General features: G+C 59.0%; 2 protein-coding genes across 3 annotated transcripts; both read left to right on the forward strand.

Annotated features, from left to right (window-relative positions):
- The first annotated feature begins 24 nt into the window (after positions 1-24).
- On the forward strand, positions 25-3776 carry LOC122208647 (galectin-7-like). 2 transcript variants are annotated; one of them, XM_042919915.1, is made up of 6 exons: positions 25-377; positions 492-907; positions 1062-1126; positions 1531-1619; positions 2391-2592; positions 3151-3776. In XM_042919915.1, exons 2-6 carry the CDS (start codon positions 802-804, stop codon positions 3262-3264), a joined length of 576 nt encoding a protein of 191 aa, XP_042775849.1. In that variant the 5' UTR covers positions 25-377; positions 492-801; the 3' UTR covers positions 3265-3776. The 2 variants fall into 2 exon arrangements, with proteins under 2 accessions (XP_042775849.1, XP_042775850.1); XM_042919916.1 differs by having other exon boundaries at positions 492-675; positions 3151-3774.
- A 9300-nt stretch (positions 3777-13076) lies between these two features.
- CAPN12 (calpain 12) lies at positions 13077-24752 on the forward strand. The gene is made up of 21 exons (XM_042920300.1): positions 13077-13466; positions 13985-14054; positions 14211-14329; positions 14494-14627; positions 15373-15541; positions 16535-16609; positions 16680-16765; positions 16836-16910; positions 17537-17700; positions 17800-18032; positions 18320-18331; positions 18462-18670; positions 18815-18857; positions 18955-19014; positions 19532-19589; positions 19971-20041; positions 20142-20204; positions 20825-20903; positions 23852-23968; positions 24055-24113; positions 24206-24752. The coding sequence occupies exons 1-21, from the start codon at positions 13230-13232 to the stop codon at positions 24230-24232; spliced, it is 2160 nt and encodes a 719-aa protein (XP_042776234.1). The 5' UTR covers positions 13077-13229; the 3' UTR covers positions 24233-24752.
- Positions 24753-25476: the final 724 nt, after the last annotated feature.

Here is a 25476-nt window from a genome sequence, read left to right on the forward strand (position 1 = left end):
GGAATCTTGGGCTGTGGGCCTGAGTGGAGGATCCCACGTCGCTGCTCCTGGGTCAGGGCGCGGCTGGGTCCCAGGACGGCCCCCCTCTGCCTCCCCTGACCCGAACGTGGCTGGGAGAGCGGCAGCCATTCTGGGAGGAGGAAGGAGACATGGCGTTGAGGAAGAGAAGCAGACAGGGCCACCCGGGAGGGAGGGAGAGTCCGAGCCAGAGGGCCAGGGAGAGACACCAGGGCATTCCCAGGGACAGAAGAAACAAGGCAGAACCCGCCAGAGTTGAAGAAGGGCAGAGACACTCACCCAGGGATCGCCCGGCCGTGCGCCTTCGGGCAAATGGCCTCCCGTGTCTGAGCCTCTGTTTCCTGGTCTGTGAAGTGGGGGTGAGTGATCCCCTTCCCCGCTCGGCTAGCGGTGAGCGCCCGGGAGGACCTGTGTGCGCCAGGCGCCCAGGGCCTCAGACCAGGCGCTGGTGTCACTCCTTATTCGTCTTTCAGGCGCACTTGAGGAGCCCGGACCGTGTACCAGCCGCTGCTCTAGGCCCCGGGAGACGCGGCTCATCAGGCACACGTCCTGCCCCCCGGAGCCACGCGGGCACAGTGTTGTCCTTGCCGGGGTCACCGTCACGCGAGGGAGCGTGAGCTGGAATTTCGGGGGACGTGTCCTCAGCCCAGGGCGCAGGTCCCAGCCTGGGAGAGAGGGGTCCCCGCTTCCAGGCCCGGGTGGGCCTCTCGGGGCCCCAGATGTCCAAGATAAAATGGGCAAAGACCCTTTCCTCTGTGCCAAGCGGCAGGGACATGGCCCGGGATGGATGGTGGCCCCTGGGGGCCCTCTGTCCTTGGTGGTTCGTCCTTAACTGTCTTCAGGATTCTTAGCTCAACGGAGGGGGCAGGCGGTGGACGGGGAACCCTCAGTGAGTGGAGGGAAGTCCCGGGCCCAGCAAGAAGGCGCTGGGCCGCCGGGTGGCCCCAGGGCCAGGGTCTGTGCCAGGTGTGGGCGGTGGGTGTGGAAATGGCTGGGGGTGAGTCAGCGGGGGCTGCCACGCCCTGCTTCTGCTTCTATTTAAGGTCCCAGCAGCCATACCCACCACCACGCCTGTCGCCCCAGCGTCCCAGCCATGGCGGGAAGCTCTGTGAGTGCCTTCGGGGGGCGTCGGGGCCCGGGGGGCTTGGACCCAAGGCGGCACCGGACTCGGGGAGGGGCTGGGCCTGGCTGAGGTGTCCCGCCGGGAAGGACAAAGTGGGTGCCAGGGTGTGCTACCAAGGGTCTGGGCTGTGGCTCCCGGGTGGACCCGACCCATCCCCATGCTCCCATCTGCCTCTCTGGATTCTCCCCTTCTCCGTTGATCCCTCGTGGTTGGCTCTCCCGCTCTTTGTCTGGCTCTGGCTCTCTCTCCTTGGTCTCTGGGCCTTTTCTTCTCACGGATTCTGCCGATCTGGGTCCCGGATGCTTTCTGCCTGGGGCCGACCCACGTGTGTCTCTCGTCCGCGCCCCTGGTTCCCTCGGACTCCGGACTCCCCGCCGCTGAACCTGCAGAACGTGCCCCACAAGACGTCGCTGCCCGAGGGCATCCGGGTGGGCACCGTGATGAGGATTCGCGGCGTCGTCCCGGAAAAGGCCGGCAGGTGAGACCCCAGGCCCCAGAGGTAAGGCTGGGAGGTGTCCAGGCTCAGCTGGCTCAGACTTCTTGCAGCCCAGACACGAGGGCACCAGAGCCACCTTGGCCCACAGGGTCTTAGACTCCCCGGGCCATCGCTGACCTTCTGGAATCTGAAGTCTTCGCTTACTTGTCCCGTGACTGTGTAGCTGGGGTCCCTACGTCTCCCTAGGGATCCGGGGCTTCCAGAGCCATCCCAGGGCTCCCATCTAGAGTCCTATGGCTCCCAGTCTGAATGCCAGAACCCTGGAAAGAAGTCTTGCGATCTGCAGGTGCCCTGGGCACCTGGGAGGCCGAAGCGGTCGGTCGTAGGACTTCCGGGTCTGGGAAGGGCAGGCTTCCTGGGAATCTGCGGTGCCTGCAAACGTGCGGGCCCGTGGTGCTGTGCCCAGCCCTCTGGCAACGGGGATGCCCTAGGAACAGAGAGCACCCTGGCCGTCAGCATCGTGACTCCACGGCAAACGTTAGAGGCTTTGGAAATGAGGGGCACCCGGGGCCATAGCATAGTGACCCTCGCTAGGTGCACGCGGGTCCAGGGTCCCTGGAGCTTTTGGACGCCCTGGAGGGTGGGTCCCTGGCCACCGGCCCACAACCCTTCCCCCTGTGGCGTGGGACGTTCTCCGGTGCCTATGAATTGGCACGGCCTGGCGGTGGGGAGTCCTGTACATTGGTCCCTGATCTTGGTAGGGTGCTTCTTGGCCTGTGACCTTTATCCTCTCCTCCCTCCCCCCACTACCAGGTTCTATGTGAACCTGCTGTGCGGCGAGGGGCCGGGCGGGGAGGCTGCCCTCCATTTCAACCCGCGGCTGGACGAGTCCACGGTGGTCTTCAACAGCCTGGAGCAGGGCACCTGGGGCCGGGAGGAGCGCGGCTCAGGCATTCCCTTCCAGCATGGGCAGCCCTTCGACGTGCTCCTCATCGCCACCGAAGAAGGGTTCAAGGTGAGTCCCTGCCACCCACAGGCGCGGGCGCCCAGACCCCCGCCCCGCCTGCAGTCCAGGCAAGCCAGGAAGGCTCTTGGTGGAGGTGGGGGGGCAAAGGCCCGGCCAAGGCGGGGCCCACGTCCGGTCCGTCCCTCTTCTTCCCCTGGCGCAAGCCCACGTGTGCCCGAAGGCAAGGGTGTGGCCGTGGCAGGGACCGGGCGGCAAGGACCCAGCGCCCGGAGGGTGGGTGGCCCCTAGCGGGAAGCGGGGCCCTGGTGTCCCGGAGCAGGGGCCCCGATGGCTGGGCGACTGGGCCGGGACGCGCGTGTCCTCGGGGAGTGGTCGCTGCACAGCGTCCAGCGCCCAGGCCCTTCCCCACGTTCAGTGCGAGCGGCCGGAGGGAGGCCGTGGACGCCGCCGGCGGGGCCGTAACAGCCACCGCCTTAAGCGCGCGTCCGCGCCAGACAGGTGGCCCAGGTGAGGACCACGACAAGAGGTACGGCCATCGGGGCGCCTCTCGGCCCCGGGGACTCGGGGCCCCCGGCCCCTGACGCCCCGCCCCCCTCGGCCCCGCAGGCGGTGGTCGGCGACGCGGAGTACCACCACTTCCGCTACCGGATCCCGCCGGCGCGCGTGCGCCTCCTGGAGGTGGGCGGGGACCTGCAGCTGCAGTCGGTGAAGATCTTCTGAGCCTCCGGGCGGGCGGCGGGGTCGGGGGTCGGGGGTCCGGGGTCCGGGGTCCCGGGCGCGGGAGGGCAAATAAAGTTTCAGTCCGCGTGTGTGCGCCCCGTCTGTGCCCGGGTGTCCTTCGTCTGGACGCGGAGAGCAGGTTCAGAGCGGGGAAGACCCTGACGAAGGATCACAGCGATGCGGCGGCCGGGGCGGGAGTGGGGCCCCGCGGCCTCGGAGGGCAGTGTGTGGCCGGGACGCCTCCGGAGGGCCGCGATCGGGTGGGGGTGGGCGTTGGCTGGTGTCCAGCGGCGCTTTGCGGGACGGCCCCGCCCGACCCGGCGGTCGTGCGGTGGGGACAGCTGATGGGGGTTTGGAGCGGGCTCAAGCTCCCCTCGGTGCCCCCTCTGCGGAACATCGGAGCTCCGAGCCGCTGCGTCTGCAAACGGGCGAACGAGTCCCCGCACGTCTGGTCCCTGAGACCCCGAAATGGTGGAGACGGTGCCTTGGCCTGTGCGGGCTCCCCGCGCCGCTGCCCTCCTCGTCTCACCTGTATCCCCGCTCTCCCGCCTGGGGTGCGGGGAGCGGGCCTGGGCGGGGTGGGCGGGGCAGCGGATGGGGCGTCGCCGGCCTCCCAGCTGTGGCGGAGTGGGGACAGGCTCCCGCCCGTGTCCCCGGGGCAGACGCGCACTGAACCGGCAACTCCCGGAGGAGCTGCGTGGGGACGAGTGGGGGGGGGGGTGGCGCGGTGGGGAGGCTGGGGGACACCGCGACCAGTCCTCTGGGTCTCTGCGCGCTCACGAGCCCCCTTCCCACCTTTCTTTCTACCTGTGCCCCTGGCCCTGCCCGAGCGACAACCAGGGAGTCGGGGTAGTGGGCGCTCACACGCAGACGCCCAGTCACCCCCCACCCGCAGTGGTGCATTTCTGGTGTTGGGCTGTCTGAGTCGCAGGACCCGTCTCTGCAGGACCCCGCCGTGTGGCAGCGCTCCAGCGTCGCATGATAGGCTAGGATCCAGAGCCCGGGACAATCCCCACCCACTCCCCAGGAGGGCTGTCCCACGCTTGGAGCCCGCCCCAGAGGTGACAGACCTCCCTTTCCCTGGGCCGCTGTGGGCTTTGCAGTCCTCACAAGCAGAGGACCGTTCCTGACCTGACAGGAAGCAGAGCGTAGGGTCTGAGCCTTTTCAGGACCCATTTTCTGCCCCTGAGATCCTTCCGGGGAAACCACCCTCCCCATACCGAGCCCTTGAGACCGTCTCTCTGGGTGGGATGGTGTAAGGAAGGGTCCCCTCTTGCAGTGGTGGACCCGAGAAAGTCTGAATTCCCCTCGTTCCCCAGGGCTCATTGTTGAATGACTTAGCATTCATTTTTATTTGCCAATGTCAAGTACTTGTAATTAACAAAAGTGTTTCTAGAGATAACACATGGGTAGGGTGTAAATTTCCACAGATAGCAGTGGAGAGAAATTGTAGTTATTGGCACAACTGGCAAAGGTGGTCCGAGCGGTGCCTCAGTGGCTCAGGTAGTTAAGTGTCTGACTTGGGCTCAGGTCATGATCTCCCAGTTCAGGGAGTTCAATTCTTCCCCACCCTCCTCAAGCTCTGTCCTGACTGCTCAGAGCCTGGAGCTTGCAGCCCACTTCGGATTCTGTGTCTCCCTCTCTCTGCTCCTCCCCTGCTCATGCTATGTCTCTGTTTCTCAAAAATAAGCAAGCATTAAAAAAATAATAAAATAATCTTAATAAATAAATAAACTTTTAAAAAGATAAATAAGAATCTCTGCCTCAGTGGGTGGTTTTAAGGATTGAAAGAATGGTTAGCCCAGTGACTAACACGTAGTAAGGATTCAAAAAAATGTTAACTATTGATTTCTTCTTTTTTTAGCGATTTTTATTTTTATTTTTTAACATTTATTTATTTTTGAGAGACAGAGCAAGAGTGGGGAGGGGGAGAGAGAGAGGAGACACAGAATCCGAAGCAGGCTCCAGGCCCCGCGCTGTCAGCACAGACCCCAACACAGGACTTGAACCCATGAACGGTGAGATCATGACCTGAGCCGAAGTCAGACACTCAACCGACTTGAGCCACCCAGGCGCCCCATTAAGATTTTATTTTTAAGTCATGTCTACACCCAACATGGGGTTCAAACTCATGACCTCGAGATCAAGAGTCACACTCTATGGAATGACCCCACCAGGCAACCCAGTTCTTGATTTCTTCTTTGACACATGGGTCATCTGGAAGGGTGTTTTTATTTAATGTTTATTTATTTTATTTATTTATTTATTTATTTATTTATTTATTTATTTATAATGTTTATTTATTTTATGTATTTTATGTATTTTATTTTATGTATTTTATTATTTATATAATGTTTATTTTATTTAATGTTACCAGTCCTCACGAGCCCCACATTCACCCTTCTCCACCTGTGCTCACAGATGGCCCCGGGCCCTGGCCCTGCGGTGTGACAACCAGGGGGTCTGTGTAGTGGGCGCTCACGCAGACCCCCAGTCAACCCCCACTGCCAGGCGATTTTCTAGTCGAAGGTGACTACTCAGCACTTAATGGCTATGCGTGGAGGGAAGTCGTGACTCCGCGATGCGACAATCGCCAGGCTGGGTCCGTTATTATGAGATGGAGACCCGGCGCGCTGGCCGGTACCCCCACTGCGGCTGGGGCTCGGGTCCGGGTCTGGGCAAGTCTGGAGCCACGCCCCTGGAGGGTTTTGCCCGTAGTTTCCGGCCGGCTTCCTTGCGGGGTACACGTCGCCTCCTTGTGGCCTCTGTCGAAGTTGCCACGCTGGCGGTCGGTACTGGAGGTAGGATTACCCAGGTTTCGTCTGAGGATGCAAAACTTTGTGGGACTTCCAAATCTGGGCGAATTCGAGTCCTTTCAGCATCTGAACTTCTTCTGTACTTGAGATCTTCCACCTGCAGCAGCCCCTCTTCTTTCTGGGCCCTTCTTTGTATATTTTGGGTGGTTCCTCCTCTCCCAGTGGGAGACCTGAGAATATCTACAGCCATTGGTACACCAGGGCTGTCTGTTAAATGAACTAATTTTTATTTTATTTGTCTGTGTCGTGTAATTTTGGAACGTTTAAGAATTTTTTGAGGGCGCCTGGGTGGCTTCATCGCTTAAACGAGGGACTTCGGCTCAGTTCATGATCTCCTGGTTCCTGGGTTAAAGCCCCGCATCATGCTCTATGCTGACAGCTCAGAGCCTGGAGCCTGCTTCGGATTCTGTGTCTCCGTCTCTCTCTCTGCCCCTCTCCCGCTCCCGCTCTGTCTCTGTCTCAAAAATAAATAAGGATTAAAAAAAAAAAAACAGAAAGAAAAAAAGGAAATTTGGGTACCAACCCGTATGGGACAAATTTCAAAAAGTATAGTGAAAAAGTAAGACATTGTTGGCACCACTGGTAAACTAGGTTGGATGATGGTGATTCATCCGTGTTAATTTCCTGATGTTCACTTCTTTTTTTTAATGTTTGTTTATTTTTCAGAGAGAGAGAGACAGAAAATGAGCAGGGGAGGGGCAGAGAGAAAGAGAGAGACAGAGGGAGACAATCTGAAACAGGCTCCAGGCTCTGGGCTGCCAGCACAAAATCTGACACCGGGCTTGAACTTGGGAATGGCGACATCATGACCTAGGCCGAAGTCCGACGCTCAACCAACTGAGCCACCCAGGTGCCCGGCCCTCCCCCCCCCCCCCCCCCCCCCCCCCCCGTTTTCACTTCCATCTTACCTTGTGCATAGTGGAGAATGTTCGTGTTTATACAAAGTATCATTACATATTACAGTATTTGGAGGTGAAAACGCAGCATGTTGGCAATCTATTCTCAGGAAAAAATTGAGGTTTGTGCTGTACTTAGAAACTTTTGCCATTTCAGGGGCACCTGGGTGGCTCAGTCGGTTAAGCGTCCGACTTTGGCCAGGTCATGATCTCACGGTTCGTGAGTTCAAGCCCCGCTTCTGGCTCTCTGCTGGCAGCTCAGAGTCTGGAGCCTGTTTTGGATTCTGTGTCTCCCTCTCTCTCTCTGCCCCTCCCCAGCTTGTACTCTTTCTCTCTCTCTCAAAAAGAAAAAGAAAAGAAGATAATTTTTTAAAAGTTTGCCAGTTCAAATATGTGTATATATTTAATATATAGACCATTTGATTTAATTTGTGTGTATGTTGTGAAGAAGGGGCCCAGCTTCATTCTTTTGCACATGGATTTCCAGTTGAAAAGACTATTCTTTCATCATTGTATTGTCTTGACACACTTCTCAATATTTAATTGATCATAGATGTATGTGTTGTTTTTTCTTCTTGCTTTTATTTATTTGTAAGAGAGTATTTGTAAAGTTTTATCTGTTTATTTATTTGTAAGAGAGCACAAGCGAGAAAAGGGCAGAGAGAGGGGGAGAGAGGATCTGAAGAGGGATCCACCACTGACAGCAGCCTGATGTGGGGCTTGAACTCATTAACCGCGAGATCACGACCTGAGCCAATCGATGTCAGACGCTCAACCAGTTGAGCCAGCCAGGTGCCCCTTTCCAGATAAACTTCAGAATTTCCTTGTCAGTTTCTGAAAAACAAAATCAGCTGTGATTTTCATAGGTATCGTAGACCAATTTGGGGAGTATTGTCATCTTAACAATATTAAGTCTTTGGATCCATGAACATAGGATATCTTTCCATTTACTGAAGTCTTCTTTAATTTCTTTCAACAATAGTTTGTAAGTTTTAGTATACAACAGTGCCTGAAATCATTTTATTGTTTCTCTGATTCTCTAATTCACTTACATTTACTTTTGTGTTTATTATTTCTTCCACTTACTTTGTTGTATTAAAAACTTATATATACTTAGTTTACTGTGTCATTCTTTCTTATTTAATAACAACATAATTTAATTCTATTAACATAGCTCTGATAATATATTCTATTCATTATAATTATATGCATTTTTAAAAATGTTTTTCATTTATTTTGAGAGAGAGAGAGAGAGAGAGAGCAAGTGGGGGAGGGGCAGAGAGGGAGGAGACACAGAATTCGAAGCAGGCTCCAGGCTCTGACCTGTCAGCACAGAGCCTGATGCGAGGATCCCACTCACGAACTGTGAGATCATGACCTGAGCTAGGTCATGGACAGAGCTAGGAGGCTGGGGCTTCAGGCTGCTACATCTCTCCGCTGTGCCCCTCACTGGATGTGCCCTCAGTCACAGAGAACGGCCTCACCCAAGGCCATGCCCCTCCCAGGGGCTGATCCCTGCCAGTGACTGGATGGTCCTGGGAGATAAAACGGGTCCTGATCCCATTGCTTCAACTGGGGACAAGCAGTAGAGTGGCCACCCCGGCTCCAGGTCCCCTCATAGCATTGTCTGAGGCTTATCTCAACCAAGTCGTCCCTCAGCCCAATCCTGCCCCCCTCACTTCCTTTTGGGGGTATCGCCTCAGGGTCCACAAGAGCCTTTTTGCAGGCAGTTCTTTGTCTTTGGGCCCGCTTCTAAGGAACTCAACCTAAGACACAGGACAATACAAATACATGTGTCATTAAGGTATGCTCTAGGGACCCTCAGGTGACCTACGCTGAAATCCGCACTTCCAAAATAGCCAGCATGTGGTGAAAAGTCCGATAGACAATACAAGAGCTTCACCTATTTACCTTTGAGAAACACAAGAGACTCCATTAATTAGCATGACGAATGTTAGAAGTGGGTTTTCATTTGCGTATCGAGTGGCTTATTAATGATTAACTTAGTGGGGGCGCCCTGGCTGGCTCAGTCGGTTGAGCAAAGGACCCTTGATCTCAGGGTCATGCGTTCAAGCCCCACGTTGGGCATAGAGTTTACTTAAGAAAAGAAAAATTAATGTAATGTGTGTAAAAATGGGCTGTTATTGGTGAAACTGGTAACATGCAATGTTGGCTCAAATATTTCAGATACTCGCCACCCTTGTTTGAACAGCATGTAAGAATCCAGTGAACCTTCAGGGCGCCTGGGTGGCTCAGTTGGGTAAGCGTCCAACTTCAGCTCAGGTCATGATCTCATGGTTCGTGAGTTCAAGCCCCGCATCCTCAGTGAGGAGCCTGCTTGGGATTCTTTCTGCCCTTCCCCTGCTTGTGCTTTCTCTCTCTCTCTCTCTCTCTCTCTCTCTCTCTCTCAAAATAGAATAAAACTAAAACATTTAAAATAATCAAACAAAAAACAATAACAGAATCTACTGAACCTTCATCATTCACCTTCAGGAATGGTGCCCAAGGCATGAATTCTAAATCATCCTGTGATCGCTCGATGGTTCCAGAAGGACCCTAGTTGCCTGGTTAGCTCTATGGCTAACCGAATGGTCCTCAAGGATGTGGTCAGGTGCCCCTGAAATGAACCTTTCATGAAAGGTGAGTTCAGAGCACCTAGAAGGATAGCCTGCGGGGACTTCATCAAAATTACATCAGGGCGCCTGAGTGGCTCAGTCAGTTAAGGGTCCAGCTCTGGATTTCAGCTCAGGGCATGACCTCATGGATCGTGGGTTCGAACCCCACATCAGGCTCTGCGCTGACGGTGCAGAGTCTGCTTCGGAATTCTCTCTCTCACCTTCTCGTTGCCCTTCTTCTGCTCGAATTCCCTCTCCCTCTCTCTCTCAAAAATAAATATACATTAAAAAAAAACCCACCTTATAGGACAGGTTGCAAATCTATTTTTGTTCCTACCTATGAATCATCGTCAGCGACTGCTCTGTCTCTGGCTAGTCCAGACGGGGCAGGTCTCCGCTCTGCTCCCCTGTCGGGGTGGGCTTCGTTCTCCAGCACACTCGCCTCCGGCTGCTAATCGGTGTAAGCCCAGTATTGTGTTCAGATCTCAGTTCTCCCCGGGGAGGGATCAGTAGCTGCCAGGAATTAGAGGTGGGACTTTCCCCTCACACAAGCTCACTACTGGGTAATTTGTTACCAGAAAACCTCTCAGAAGGAATTCTACACATGGGAGAATATTAAACAAACAAAACCAAAAACTAAAAAACAAGCCATGCTCTGGGGCGCCTGGGCGGCTCCGTCGGTTGAGCGTCTGGCTTCAGTTCCTCGTCATCTCACGGTTCATGAGTTTGAGCCCCGCGTCGGGCTCTGTGCTGACAGCTCAGAGTTGGAGTCTGCTTCGGAATCTGTGTCTCCTCTCTCTCTCCCCTGCTTGCTCTCTCTCTCTCTCAAAGAAATAAACATTTAAAAAATTAAAAAAAAAAAAAGTAGTAAGCATTTGCTGTTTGTTATGCGTGTAACAGATACCTCCTGCACCCAGGAGTGGGGCTTTTCCTTTTCATGATAGTGTGTTAGGTATATATATATATATATATATATATATATATATATATATACCTATATATATATATATATATATATACGTATATATATATATATATATATATATATATATATACGTATATATATATATTTTGGTCTTAATGGCTCAAGTGCAGCCCTAACTTGGTGAAGCAAGAACACTTTGCGGGTTATGTAAGGGGTAGAAATGGAGGAAACTGGTACCTGATCTCTTACTCCATAGGGAATTAGTGTCCTGGGCATGGTTGCAGAAATCATGCCCGGAAGGTTGGAAAGGTTTCTTTTGGTTTCTAGTGACAAAGAAAAAGACCGTTAAATTGAAATTAAAACTGGGGAAAAGAGAGGGGCAGAATTTCTTGGCTCCTTGAATGTAAAAGTCTGGCTTCAAGCACATCCGCATTGAGAGACTATGCTCACGGAATCTTTCTTTCCCTGTCGCTTGGAGGTGCTTTGCTCAGCGCTGTCATTCTCAGGACGGGTCTCAGGACAAAGGTGGCCGAGTCCGTGGAGTCTGGCTGCTCGGGGTTTCCCTCCCACCAGCTTCGTGGCCCCAGAGAAAGAGAAGCCACGTGTCCGGAGTCTCCCGGGAATAGCAGGGGGTGTGGCCAGGGCTGCGCTGCTCCGATTGGCTGGTTTGGGTCAAACGCTCCTCCCCGGAGCTCGGGGGAGGGGCCAGCCGTCCTGGAGCCACACGGCTTGAGACTAAAGGACCCTTGGATCCCCAAAACGTATTGGGGGTGCCGATTCCAGAAAAATCGGTGGAGGATACTCGGCTCCCAAAGCAACAGACGTCCAGGACTCTGGCATCAATGCGTTTTTCTTTCGTTGGCGGGGGAAGGCGTATCTGGGACCCTGGACGTAAGGAGGGAGATGGAGAATCAAGCGAACTCTTGTTCGTGGGATGTGATCAGAGCCTTGCACCAGGGCAGGCAGCCGGCAGGGAGCTAGGAAGAGCTGTGGCCAGCGGGGACCTGCGGGGACCTGCGGACGGAGGCCAGGAGGGGCCGGGCAGGTGGCGAACGGTCTGGGATCTGACAGGCAGTCTCCACAGGCAGTTTCCTGCTCACTGCCAGGTGTCAGTCAGGTTTTATTCAATGCTTCCTCCTACTGTTAGTAGTAGTACTTGGGGGGCAAACAGGGGAAAGGGCTGTGACCTGTCGGTGGGAATGGGGGCCTCAGATACACTGGGAACAGCTGTTTCCTGAGCATCCACGTGTCAGGTGCTGCTCTGAACATGTCCCGCGGGTTCACTCATTTGCTTCTCAGGACAACCCTCTGACGTTGGTCCTATTATTATCATTCCTGTTGTAGACATGAGGAAACTGAGGCACAGAGAGGTTAAGTGACTTGCCCAAGACACACAGTCTGTAAGTGGCATGAACCCCAGCCCCTTGGCTCTTAACCCTGGCAGGTGTTCCAAACCACTGTCACCTGCCTCACATGGCGGGGGGGGGGGGGGGGGAGGGGGTGGCCTTGGCAATTCTACAGGACGGTACCCTGTTTTATGATCCCTGTTTGGTGGCCACACAGCCAGGGGCTCAGACAGTGTCTTTCGGTCCATTCGGAGGGAAGAATGCCTGAGGACTCAGGGACATCTCTTGCCACAGAGGTGACAGTGCAGAGGACCCCCGCTGGGGGTAAAAGTCTGCCAGGACCCAGACTGGTGAGTTTGTGGCCTCTCAGAACCAATTTCTATCACTTCTTCCAAAGGCTCCAGCTTCCTTTTGGGGAAATATCGCTCCACTGGACCCTGAGCGGCGCGTGGGTAGGGTGGGGTGTCACTGGTCACGGTCACGGTCACGGCGGGCCCACCTCCCGACCCGGGGCAGGTAGGTGCAGAGTGGGCCCTCCACAGTCAGCCCTGTGTGGGGCAAACAGGCCGAGGTCTGCCGTGTCGGGGAAGGGGGAGACAGGGTCCTGGTGTCCCGGGACGAGTGAGCCAGAGGGGGCCCGGGGTCCACCCTGGGTGACTTGAGAAGCTACAGGGGCAGAGAAAAGGGTGGTGAGGGACGGACTGGGAGGCATGCACCAGACAGAAGGTACAGCGAGAACGAGACACCCCCAAAGAGATACGGAGAGAGGGATGGAGACAGAGGGAGATACAGACAGAGACACAGATATAGTGACAAAAACTAAGAGCTAAAAACAACAACAGGAAAAATAAAAGCAGAGGAAGACAAGAGGAGACAACAGAGATGGACAGAGACAGAGACAGTGAGGCCGAGACAGAGAAGAGAGACACCACGGCAGAGAGAGAAACCGTCTGATGGAGAGACGAGGAGAGATGGAGACAAGCAGGATAAACACGCCGCCCTCCTCACCCCTGTGGCCCCAGCTCCACAGAGGGAGGGGCAGGGACGAGATGGCAGAAACACACCCCCACACTGACCTCCTTCCAGGACTCTCTGTCCCTCAGCTCTGCCCGCCTTCCCTCCTGCTGTCGGCCAAGCCCATTAAGTTTCTGGCCCAGCCACAACTGAAGGCCCCACGCCCTGGGGAGGAAACCACAGAAGAGGCGTCCCCGCTGCCTAGCACCCCAAACCATCAATTAGTATTAATAAGGGAAGGCTCCTCGCTGCCTAAAGACCCCCATCGGAGCTCTGATGGAGGGGAGGCCCCACCCCCATGACTCAGGAGGTTAAAGGGCCCGGGGGCCAGCCTGGGAGCCCAGAGTGTCCCCATGGCGTGTGGCAGCAGGAGGGTCACTATCCAACTGGTGGACGAGGAGGCAGGGCCTGGGACCAGGGGCCCGAAGCCCTTTCGGGGCCAGAGATACGAGGCGATCCGAGCAGCCTGCCTGGATGAGGGAATCCTGTTCCGCGATCCTTACTTCCCTGCTGGCCCCGATGCCCTTGGCTACGATGAGCTGGGGCCGGACTCGGAGAAGGCCAAAGGGGTGGAATGGCTGAGGCCCCATGTAATGTGTGGCTGGGGGCTGTGGGGGCTGGGCCTCTGGGTCTGAGGGAGGAGGGGGCTGTGGGGGCTGGGCCGCTGGGTCTGAGGGAGGAGGGGGCTGTGGGGGCTGGGCCGCTGGGTCTGAGGGAGGAGGGGGCTGTGGGGGCTGGGCCGCTGGGTCTGAGGGAGGAGGGGGCTGTGGGGGCTGGGCCGCTGGGTCTGAGGGAGGAGGGGGCTGTGGGGGCTGGGCCCCTGGGTCTGAGGGAGGAGGGGGCTGTGGGGGCTGGGCCCCTGGGTCTGAGGGAGGAGGAGACTGGGAGCCCCGGATACGAGGAGGAGGGCTGGCTGTTTTGACTCCTGGGTCTGGCGAGGCCCAGGGAAGCCGAATCCCTGTCCACGGGCTTTACGAGCCTCTCCCGGGGTTGGAGGCGCTCATTGCCCTGGAGCAGTGAGGGCAGGAGGGGACCCAGGCATCGGACCTCTCGGTTGCTCCTTCCCTCCCTTTCCTGGCTGAGGCCTGGAATCCCCCAACCCCCCCAGGAGTTTTGCGCTGAGCCCCAGTTCATCTGTGAGGACATGAGCCGAACAGACGTGTGTCAGGGGCGTCTAGGTAAGACCACCGAACCCCTCTGGGGCCCCCAGATCTGGCAAGTTGCAGCTGGGACCCTGCCGGCTCGGCCCCTGGGTCTCCCCCTCAGGCTCTCCTCTCCCCACGCCTCAGTCTCCCTCTTTCCAGGCTCCCCCAGTCCTCATCTCTCCCCCCCAGGTAACTGCTGGTTTCTTGCGGCCGCTGCCTCCCTCACTCTGTATCCCCGACTCCTGTGCCGGGTGGTGCCCCCTGGACAGGGGTTCCAAGGGGGCTACGCAGGTGTCTTCCACTTCCAGGTAGAGCTCAGGACCTCTGTTCATGCCTCAGTCTCCCCCACGGTGACATGGATGTCACCGTTGACACTGTCCCCTTGGGGCTGTAATCTATGGGCCGGTGCGGCAGGGCTTGGGGTCGGAGGATGGGGTCCTTGGAAGCCTGGACCCTGCCCTTCTCGCACCAGCTCTGGCAGTTTGGCCGCTGGGTGGACGTCGTGGTGGACGACAGGCTGCCGGTGCGTGACGGGAAGCTGATATTCGTGCGCTCAGATCAGCGGAACGAGTTCTGGGCCCCGCTCCTGGAAAAGGCCTATGCCAAGTAAGGACCCAGTACACGTCCCAGCCGGCAGGCCCCACCCCACAAGGGGTCCCCGGAGGCGGACGGCTGGGACCCTCTACACGGCCCGCCAAGGGTCCCAAACCACGTCACGGCTCCCAGGCCCCCGAGGTCACACCATCCCCCGAGGGCCTCCAAATTATCAATACCTCCCTCTATCCACACTTCACACAAAACGTTCCTAGAGACCCGCCAACCCTCGCAATTCTTCAGGAGCCTGAAATCTCCTCTCTCGGGCCCTGGAGCCACCAGAGCTAAGATCTCCCCCCTTGGGGGACCTGAGAATCCAGAAAAAATCTCTCCTACTATACTGGGAAGCCCAAAGCACCTCCCAAATATTGAGTGGAGTCCATGGAACCCTCGATCTTTGCTTTTCTCCACCCTGTGGCTCTGAAATCCCCCACAAGCCCCATAGAGATCACCCCCAACGCGGACATCTCCCGGAGACTCAGAGTTTCAGACACGGCTCCCGGGATGCCCAGAATTCTGGCAGAGCTCTCCTGTGATCTCCCACATCACACAGTCGTGTGGCCCAGGGACCACAGGTCCAATCTCCAAGGGCTTCCAGACTGTGCCACAGTCCCCTACCCACCTTGGGAGTCTGCAGATGTCAGGGTTGGCCCCCTGGACCCGCACACCCCAGGGGACCCCAGGTCCCGGCGCGGGGACGGTGCGTGAGATGCTCATACATGCCCGAGACGTTCTCACCCCGGACCTGCCCCCACAGGCTCCACGGCTCCTATGAGGTGATGCGAGGCGGCCACATGAATGAGGCCTTCGTGGACTTCACAGGCGGCGTGGGCGAGGTACTCTACCTGAGGCGAGACACCCCAGGCCTCTTCTCCGCCCTGCGCCATGCCTTGGCCAAGGAGTCCCTCGTGGGCGCCACTGCCCTGGTGAGAGAGTCACACCCCCATGGGGACCCCCACCAGGACCAGGGCACAGTCAGGGCTTGAGAGGGGTGGGGGTGGGGGGGTGGACTCCTGTGCCTTCTTCTCTGTTCTGTGTTCACTGCTGGCTGGTCTTTCTCACCCATCCAACTCCGGCAAGTCAAAAGGAAATGTATTTGCTCTCATAACCAAACGGGCTTCAGGCACAGCTGAATCCAGGTGCTCATCCAGTGGATGTTGAGAATGTGTTTTTCTATTCCTGGTTCCGGATTAGTTTCATTCCTGGGCGGGCATTCCTCTCATGGGCTCCAAAGGGCTCCCACAACTGCGGGTCCCTCCTACCACCCCAGTGGTTTTTATTATTTAAGTGGTTTAAAAAAAATTTTTTTAAATGTTTATTTTTGAGGCAGAGCATCAAGAGGGGAGGGTCAGAGAGAGAGGGAGACACAGAATCTGAAACAGGCTCCAGGCTCTGGGCTGACAGCCCAGAGCCCGACGCGGGGCCCGGACTCACGGACCGCGAGATCATGACCTGAGCCGATGACCTGAGTTGAAGTCGGAGGCCTAACCGACTGAGCCACCCAGGCGCCCGCCCCCGCCCCCACTTTTTTTTAAGGCAAAGCCTCTTTCTGAGAATTTCAGCAAAAGTCTTAGGATTGACTTTCATAGGCTCAGCTTGAGTCATATGTTCATCTGTGACCCCATCACATAGTCATTCGCTGAATTGGTCTAATTCCTTCACTCATTCATTTGCTTAATCCTGTGCTCAGTTACTGATTCCCGGTCCTTTGGGTTTCTCTGCCCTCTCCAAGTATTTTTGTCTCATCTTCCTCTCTCTCCTTCCCCTCTTGCCTTCACTCCCCCATCCGACACCCTCTCGGAGGTCTGCTTGACTCCTGCTGTGGTGGCAGGAGCAGGGGGTGGGGGTGGGGGGCAGAGAGGAGCAGCCACTCTCTTGTCCCCCCACCGCGGCCTCAGCATCCCCTGTCCTCCGCCCAGAGTGATCGGGGCGAGTACCGCACCGAAGACGGGCTGGTGAAGGGACACGCGTATTCAGTCACGGGCACATACAAGGTGAGTATCCCCCGTGAACGGGCTACAGGGGTGCCTCGGCGCCACCGCCCACGGATGATGCCGTCCTCAGGTGTCCCTGGGCTTCACCAAGGTGCGGCTGCTGCGGCTGCGGAACCCATGGGGCCGCGTGGAGTGGACCGGGGCCTGGAGCGACAGGTGGGATGGATCTGGGGTGGGTGGGGGGCTCGGACCCGCCCGCCCTCCCCTCACCCCCCAGTCTCCCTAGCTGCCCACGCTGGGACGCGCTCCCCGCCGAGTGCCGAGACGCCCTGCTGGTCAAAAAGGAGGATGGCGAGTTCTGGTGAGGAGCCCAGCCCAGCCCTGCCTCTGGACCAGCGCCAGGCCCCCGGGGCTCAGGGAGGGGGCGAAGCCTGCTCGCAGGGACATGGGGCTCGTTCACGGGGACGAGTCTTAACAGCTAGAAACTGTCCATATGGTGGTAACTTCGGGGTTGGGTTCTATCTGGGGGAGTCGAGGAAGAATTCGCAGTGATATTAGGGGAACTGGGAAAAGCAGTAATCTTTGGAGGGCTGAAGGGGGCTGGCTAACATTTAGGGCCATTGTAGGAGGCTTGCTGGTGTCGGGGGCATTTGAAGGGGCTTAAGGATACCAGCTGCTGAGAGCCCGAGGGTCTTGATGTTTGGGGGCTGAAGGCAGTTTGGCAATATTGGGGAGGAATGTATGGAGCTTGGTTGTCTGTGGGGCATTGCCGGGGACTTGGAGAGATCCGGGGGAGCTGGGGGGCTCAGCGATCTGGGGTCCCTTCCGGAGACGCGGTACCGTCTGGTGGACTGATGGGTACTTGGCGATGTTTGAGGAATCGGGGAGGGTTGTGGTTGGGGGGGGGGGTCATCCTGGGGTCTTTGGCAGACGGGGGCCCCGGGGAGGTGGCGGCTGGGGAGGACCTGAGCGCTGGCCACCCGGCAGGATGGGGCTGGAGGACTTCGTCCGATGCTTCAACACGGTCCAGGTCTGCTCGCTGAGCCCCGAGGTGCTGGGCCCGAGCCCAGCGGGGGGTGGCTGGCACATCCACACTTTCCAAGGCCGCTGGGTGCGGGGCTTCAACTCTGGCGGGAGCCAGCCTGGCAACGGTGAGGCCTGGAGGGCGCCCCAAGAAGCGAGCAAGGCGGGGGTGGGGGGAGGGAGGGCCGTGGCAGGCCGGGTGACCCCCTCTCTCTCCCGTCCGCTAGAGACCTTCTGGACCAACCCCCAGTTCCGACTGACGCTGCTGGAGCCCGATGAGGAAGAGGACGATGATGAGGAGGGGCCCTGGGGGGGCTGGGGGGCGGCGGGAGCGTGGGGCCCTGCGAGGGGTGGCCGCATCCCCAAGTGCACCGTCCTTCTGTCACTCATCCAGCGCAACCGCAGGCGCCTGAGGGCCCAGGGCCTCACTTACCTCACCGTGGGTTTCCACGTGTTCCAGGTGGGACCCCAAGGCTTAGCGGAAGCAGCAGGGGACAGGCGTGGAGGGGCTGGGAAGGCTGAAGGGGTGGAGGTCAGAGACAGGACAGAGCCCAGGGCATGGGGGTGGGGGGTGGGGAACGAGGGGCAGGGAAGGTCGCCCAGGGTGCAGACAGGAGCCGGGTCCAGAGGGGGTCGCAGATGGGCTGGCCGGGACAGGGACTGAGGGGCAGGGGCGTGATGATGGCGGAATGGGAAGAAGAGGGAGGTGTGGGGGGCTCTGACTCGCCCCGTTCTTCCTCCTTACAGATCCCCGAGGAGGTGGGTCGCGGCGGGGACCCCCAGATCCCGGCCCCGGGGGCTCGGGCACCGGGCGCCAGGGCGGCGGGCGGACAGCGTGACCGCGGGCGGCCCGGGTCACGGTCACGATCGCGCCGCGTTGGCCCCGCAGCTGCTGGGCCTGTGGGACTCCCCGCGCAGCCGCGCGCTCCTGCCCGGCCTGCTGCGCGCCGACCGCTCGCCCTTCTGCGCCCGCCGCGACGTGAGCCGCCGCTGCCGCCTGCGCCCCGGCCACTACCTGGTGGTGCCCAGCGCCGCCCGCGCCGGCGACGAGGCCGACTTCACGCTGCGCGTCTTCTCCGAGCGCCGCCACACCGCCGTGTGAGCCCGGGCACCCGGACCCGCCCTCGGGAGCCCCAGGGCCCCGCTTCCCGGGACCCCCGCGGGGATCTGCCCGGGGCCCCAGACGCGGAGGGGGGGGGGGGGAGAGCGTCCCCTCCCCCACTTCCCTTGTGTCATTTGCAGGGAGATCGATGACGTCATCAGCGCCGACCTGCACGCCCTCCTGGTGAGGGGCTGCAGGGGATGGGCACTGCGGGGCAGGACCGGGTGGGGGTCCTCTGGGCCGGCACTAAACCCCACGCAACCCCCACCCTGCCCCACAGGTCCCCTACGTTCCCCTGGAGCTGGGGCTGGAGCAGCTATTTCAGGAGCTGGCCGGAGAGGTGAGGATGGGGGGACAGGACGGAGGGGGTCCACCCCTCCCCTTGGACACCGACCACCCCCCCACCCCCACCCTCCTGGGTGTCTCATTTTGCTTTAGTTTCTCCGTCCCTCTGTGCTTAAATCTCCTTTCTGCTCTCAAAGTGCTCACAGCTCTTCCCTGCCTCAGGGCCTTTGCTCAGTCTGTGTACCTTTGCCTGGATGGCCCTCTCTCCCTTCACACCCCCTGCCCCGGCTAAAGTCTCATCTTTCTAACGTGCCCTTCTCTGGAAGCTCTCCCACACTCTCCCCCCGGGGCTGGTCAACTGCAGGCCTGCTGTGGACTCCAGGGGCCCAGTGCTTCTCCACCGCAGCCCTGTCTGCTCTGGGGACAGGTCTCTAGCTCTCCCTGGACCATAAGCTCTCTGTCACTGCGGTGTCCCCAGCACCAGCCAGCATGCTAATTTGGTCAGCCCCCAGCTGTGCTGTGTTGTGAACGGCCTGAGTGAATGGCCTCACACCTTCTCTCTCCTTGAGCAGGAGGAAGCACTCAGCGCCCCTCAGCTCCAGACCTTATTAAGCATCGCCCTGGAGCCTGGTGAGTTGGGGACCGGGGTGGACCCCACGGACCCCCCCCCCATATGTGTTAATTCATGATGCTGCTGGGAGTCAGGTCACGGGAGCCCTGGACTCCGCGTGACAGCGTCTTCCCACGTGTGGGGCCTGTGGCAGGACTGAGGCCACCCCACTCAAAAGGACCCCCTTTCTCTAAGGGAGGCAGGGGGCGTAGCTGCCACGAGGGGACTTGGAATCCCCTTGCCTGGGTTCACATGTCGGCTCTGCCAGTTCCCGGCGGTCACTTGGCTCTCTGAGCCTCAGTTGCTGGCGTGAGGACAGTGGTAGGGGATAGCGGCAGTCCCCAGCACTCGTGATGACGGCCAGCTCACAGGAAGTACTCGGCTTCGTTTGTTTCCTGCAGCCAGGTCCCACGCCCGGACCCCTCGAGAGATTGGGCTCAGGACCTGTGAGCAGCTGCTGCGCTGTTTTGGGGTATATGAGGGGGGCAGTGCCTGGACAGGGAGGATGGGCATGCTGGGGCCCGTGTCCCCCTTCTGGGGACAATGACTTTAACCAGATGCCCCATCCCCAGAACGGGCGAAGCCTCACCCTGCACCACTTCCAGCAGCTCTGGGGCCATCTCCTGGAGTGGCAGGTAAGGGGGGGGGGGTTGGGGGAGCCACCTCCTCCCGGAAGGTAAGGCACTTTTACTAACGAGGACATAGGTCTCCTGTGGGCTCGCGGGGCCCCAGGGGAGGAGAAAGTGGACCACGTCATACCAACGTGGAGGGACGACTTGGAGGGATCTGGCCTTGTCCCACTTGCCCTTCTGTGGTCCCTCCAGGGGCACTAAGTGGCTCATGGGTGGAAAACACAGGCTCTGGTCCTGGTTTGAAATCCTGGCTCCCAGGTCGGGCCCCCCTCTGGCCTTGCGACCTTAGGCAAGTCACCTCCCCTTGAGGGGCCTTTGTCTACCAGCGGGAGGTGTTAATTCCCGCCTCTCCGGCCCGGGAGGAGGGAGTGGTCCAGGGCCTCCCTGTGCCGAGCCCTCTCGAAGCCCCTGGTGGGTGGAATCCCGATGTGTCCGGCTGTTACTAGTATTCCCATTTCACAGACTGGGCAACCTGCTCAAAGTGGTAGAGCTGCTTGCCCAGGGCCCGAAGCCAGGAAGAAAGGGAGCTAGGTGGGAACCCAGGCTGACTGGCCTCCAAGGTCCCCTTTTCAGGGGGCTTGGGGGGCTCGGGGGGTGGGACTGACCCGTGCCTCCCCGCCCAGGCCACATTTGACAAGTTCGATGAGGACGCCTCTGGAACCATGAACTCGTACGAGCTGAGGCTGGCGCTGAATGCGGCAGGTGTGTGCGCGGGTGCCACGGGGACGGGTCTGCTCCCTTTCCTACCCGCTGTACTCTCGCAGGCCTGGCTGCCTGCTCACCTTAGTTTGCTGCCAGCTCTTGGCCGGGACTGGATGCCCCCGGGAGACGGGGCGCGAGGGGGGATGGGCCTGGGAGGGTGCTGGGGGCCTGGAGCAGGGCCTCCCAGAAGGGGAAGAGAGGGGAAGCCTGGGAGCCCGTGTCTGACGGGCACCGGTCCCCAGGGCATTGCGGTAAAATGGCCCATAGTCCCCTGAGTTTGGGCTGGAATCCTGCCTGTACTTACTCCCGGGGGGGCCCTGGGCACCTGAGTCCATCTCCTTGATGGAGTCTCCGTGTAAAATGGCCAGGACACAGGGCAGCTGGGAGGAGCCCACAGGGCTCAGCGCTGGGGGGAACCTGCTTCTAGTCACTGCCCCGGCAAAGGTCTAGGAAAGGCTGGCTTCTTCCAGGAGAGGAACAGCCTCATTCCCTCTGTGTAGCACGAAATCCGGCCCGAGGGGGCGGAGCCAGGGAGCAAGGCTTTCCCTGGGCTCTGAAGCAAGTTAGGGATGTGCGTGCGTGGAGGGGCTGGGACCAGAAGGGAACTCCCTGTCGCCCCCCCACCCCACCCCACCCAGGGCTCGTCTGCCACAGCCAAGCCCAGGGTGAGACACGGGGGGACAGGAGGCAAGCCTGACAGCCTGTGACCCAGTCTGAGAGGCAGGGGGCCCCTGGGGGAGAACCTTTGAAGTCCAGAGATGTGCAAGAAAAGAGCCCAAGCGGAGGGGAGATGGAGTCAGAAGGCTGGGAGGTGTGGCACAGAGACAGAAATGGAGTCCCGGGCGGACAGAAGCAGAGGCGAGAGCGAGGGGTGATGGAGGGTTTGTGCTGTTCGTATTACTGGGCCTCTCGTCCGTGCCTGGTGTTACTCTAGGCAGAAGACTGATAAAGTGCTCTTGCGGGTGGGGGTTGATGTTCTGGTGCCGCAGACGACGAACAAGATCATCTGGGTCAGATGGTAACACATGCTATGGCGGGAAAAGAAAGCAGGTGTATGTGTGTGTGTGTGTGGGGGGGGGGGGGAGTGGTGGCCTGGGACACAGCGGCCAGGGAAGGACCAGGGTGCTAAGGGAGACTGAACCTCGGGGACACAGGACCAGGTGCGGTCTAGACAGAAGGGGCAGCCTGTGCAAAGGCCCTGAGATCAGAGCGTGGGCCCCGCTGCAACAGCTTCAAGGGGCCAGGTAATGGAGATGAGAGAGGGGGCTGGTGTGGCCAGAGGAGGAGGGTGGGGAGGCAGTGGTCAGAGGGGAAAGATCAGTGGGGTGAGAAAGCAAAGCTCTATGAGGCCTCATGAGGACCTAGGCTCTTTGAAAAATCGTTTTTTTAATATGTAGGAGAGGAAGGAGATAAGGCAAGTCCAAGGTCAGGGTATGTGGGGGGCTGGAGCCAAGAGCAAAGGGAAGGTCCCACTGTGTATGGAGGAGGGAGCGCCGGGGAGGGGACCAGCAAGCTCCAGGGGCCCCTGGAGATGGTGGGAGGTCTCGGGGCGGGAGGTCAGCAAGAAAAGTGACCTGCTGCAGCTCAGCCACACTCTGCGTGTTCCCCGGACACCTGCTCTGCTCCTGGCCCTATGCCGGCTGACGCTGGGGGTTTGGTGACCGGAAACCCTTCCCTTACCTCCAGCGGCTTCCAGAGCCACCAAGGACAGGGACAGCCCAGAGGGGTCAGGGTGGGGACGGGGTGGACACAGGGAGCCAAGGAGGTGCTCCACGCTGCAGGCGGGAAGGGCGGGGGGATCGGAGAGGGCTTCCTGGAGGAGGCGGCACAAGGCTTAGGAGCGTTCTGGGCAGAAGGAACATCGTGTACCAGGGAGGCAAGACAAAGCGCAAAGTCCAAGTGCAGGAGGGGTTGGAGGGGTAGATGAGGCGTGGTCTGCGAAGGCCACCGGGCGGTTAAGGACAATGGGGGCCCTGGGGAGGGGCAGCAGGGACCTAGTGAACCGCGTGAGGGGTTTCCCAAGCGGCAGGGGATCCCGGGCAGGACCCCACACCAGGCAGCACACGAGAGTGGCCAGAGGAAGCAGTCTGCATGAAAGGTCAGTAGGAATGTGAGGGGGCAGCTGAGGGGTTCTGGCCCCTTCTTGGGCTCTCCCACCTCCTCCGGCCAGGGTCCCCCCCGGCTCAGGGCAGATGAAGGCCGGGGGGCTGTGGGAGGTCACACTGCCAGGGTGGGGCTGCAGGCCCCCGACCTCCTCCAGGCCGTTCACAGCACCTCACACAAGGCCCAGCAGGTGATGGCACCAGACAAGCGTTTCTTTGGTGAACGAAGGCACAGAACAGGGGGCAGAGATGGGCTTTAGGAGGTGGCAGAAGTCCATGAAATCGTCCTCAGAACTGCGTTTATGTGGCCACGTGGGGGAAGGGGGAGCCGTCCTGCAGCCCTGCCTCTCGGAGGGTTACCTGACCTGCAATGCGGTCTGTCAAAAGCCTATTGAGATGTGTCATCAGAGGTGATTTTTATCAGGTGATTTCTAAAGTTTAGAAATTGCCTCTGGTAGGAGTATGAAGAGAGGCTCTGTGTGGGACTGACGACGTTTTGCTGCACAGAAACATCCTCCAGGGTCCATTAACAGAAACTCACCAGAATTTAAAGAACAATAAGACTGACATACAGTCATTGTGTGCCACTGTTCTGAGCTCTACGTGGGGCATCTTCGCACAGCCTTGCGGGGTCAGGGCCGTCACCGTCCCCGTCTGACAGAGGAGAAAGCCGCGGCGCGGAGAAGCGAAGGGAGCTGCCCGCGGCTGCACGGCGGGGGACGAGGCAGAGCTGGGCTTCGAGGGGCGGGAGCAGCTCGGTGTCTTCCCCGGGGAGAGTCGCGGTGGGGCGCGGCGCCGAGATGGGGCTCACGGGGACGGCCGAGGCTCAGCGGTGGCCTCCCCTAGGCTTCCACCTGAACAACCAGCTGACCCAGGCCCTCACCAGCCGCTACCGGGACAGCCGCCTGCAGGTGGACTTCGAGCGCTTCGTGTCGTGCGCAGCCCAGCTCACCTGCATCTTCCGTGAGTGCCGCCCGGGCGCGGGTGGGCCGGGGGGAGGAGGTCTCCCACGCGCCACGGCGGGTGCTCAGCCCGCCCTCTCCGCACAGGCCACTGCAGCCGGCAGCTGGAGGGAGGCGAGGGCGTCGTCTGCCTGACCCGCAGACAGGTGAGCCTGGGCCGGAGGGAGCGGCTCGGGGCGGCCGGTGGGCGTCCTCCCCGGGGACCTCTGCCTCGAGCCGGCGGTCCTCTCTCCCCCAGTGGATGGAGGTGGCCACCTTCTCCTAGCAGCACCTGCGGCCGGAGGCGGAAGAGCCGCCGGGACCCCCTCCGCCTCTGCCTGGCACGCGGGGCCGGTGCTCTGGCGCGATGCGGCGGTTCGGAGCGTCGCCGCGGGAGCCAGCCCGCCTGGAGCGGCTTCTGGCTCCAGTGCCCACCAGCCGGGCGATGCTGGCCACGCAGCTCCCTGCACTTCTCTGCGCTTTGCTCTCCCCATCCGGACGCGGGGATGGCGACGGCACTCTTCTCGTGCAGGCTACGCGACTTAGCGCTCGGAGCCTGGCAAGAGCGGGTCCCCGGTAGCACCCATTTTTACAGTCACGGGGACGGGGATCTCCCAGGCCCAGCCTTGCTCTGGGAAGAGGTTCTCCCGTGGCTCTGCTAAGCAGAGAACGGAGACGGGAGACAGAAAAAGAGAGAACACCGTAGGAATCCTTCTGAAAAATATTACATGTTTTATTATCCTGTCCCCAAGAAGGGTGGTTTATCCAGAAACCGAGAAAAAAAAAAATAATCAAATCAATCAGAATAAACTCAAAAATGGGGAGGGGGGAGGAGGGGGAGGGAGCAAAACCCATCAACTAACAGGCGGCCAGGCCAGCAGCCCACCCTCCACCTCGGGAGGGTCCCCAGAGACCCATGCCCAATGACAGACGGCAGAGAGGAAAAGCGGGAAGGGGCTGGGGGAGGGCAGCAGATCAGCTATGTCTTCATCATGAGAGCAGAAGGCGGCAAGGATGTGTTGCTAGGTGAATATATATTTATATAATAAATCCGTAAGTTCATAAAGTAAATAGTAATTCTCTGAAAGTTTTTAATTCCTTTTTTATAGGTTTTTCTTGTGTGTGCATTTTTTGTTTTTGTTGTTTTGTGTTTTTTCTTTTTTTTGTTTTTTTTGTTTTTTTTTTTTGTTTTTGCTTTTTGGTCCTTAGAAAAATCTGAGAGATACACATGTCTGGACAAAGCAAGGCGGGGGCTGGCTGGGGGTGGGGGTGAGAGGCTGGTCTGCCCAACCCTACTCTTCCATTGCAGAAAAGGAGGGTGCTGAGTTGCACCCCCTCATCTCCTGGCAATCGCAGGTGAGGGGAGAGGGAAGAAGGGAGCGAGGCGGGGTCCTCTTTCCTGTTGGGCAGCTGTGTCGCCCTCTGCTGGGCCCACTGCAGGGCCCAGGGCAGGCCAGGGCGGTTCCTGGACAAGGCACGTAGGGCTTTGGCCTGGATGTGGGAGGCCTTGAAGGGACCTCGTGGTGGTGG

This window comes from Panthera leo, chromosome E2, assembly GCF_018350215.1.
Source record: "Panthera leo isolate Ple1 chromosome E2, P.leo_Ple1_pat1.1, whole genome shotgun sequence".
NCBI lineage: Eukaryota > Metazoa > Chordata > Mammalia > Carnivora > Felidae > Panthera > Panthera leo.

Bases quoted from the DNA above. Each gene is read 5' to 3' on its own strand.
- LOC122208647 (XM_042919915.1), top strand. From the start codon at position 802: ATGGATGGTGGCCCCTGGGGGCCCTCTGTCCTTGGTGGTTCGTCCTTA. The intron at 908-1,061 runs GTGAGTGGAGGG...CTTCTATTTAAG, and splicing joins CGGTGGACGGGGAACCCTCA to GTCCCAGCAGCCATACCCAC. The intron at 2,593-3,150 runs GTGAGTCCCTGC...TCGGCCCCGCAG, and splicing joins CCACCGAAGAAGGGTTCAAG to GCGGTGGTCGGCGACGCGGA.
- CAPN12 (XM_042920300.1), top strand. From the start codon at position 13,230: ATGGCGTGTGGCAGCAGGAGGGTCACTATCCAACTGGTGGACGAGGAG. The intron at 14,055-14,210 runs GTAAGACCACCG...TCTCCCCCCCAG, and splicing joins CGTGTGTCAGGGGCGTCTAG to GTAACTGCTGGTTTCTTGCG. The intron at 18,858-18,954 runs GTGAGGGGCTGC...CCTGCCCCACAG, and splicing joins CCGACCTGCACGCCCTCCTG to GTCCCCTACGTTCCCCTGGA.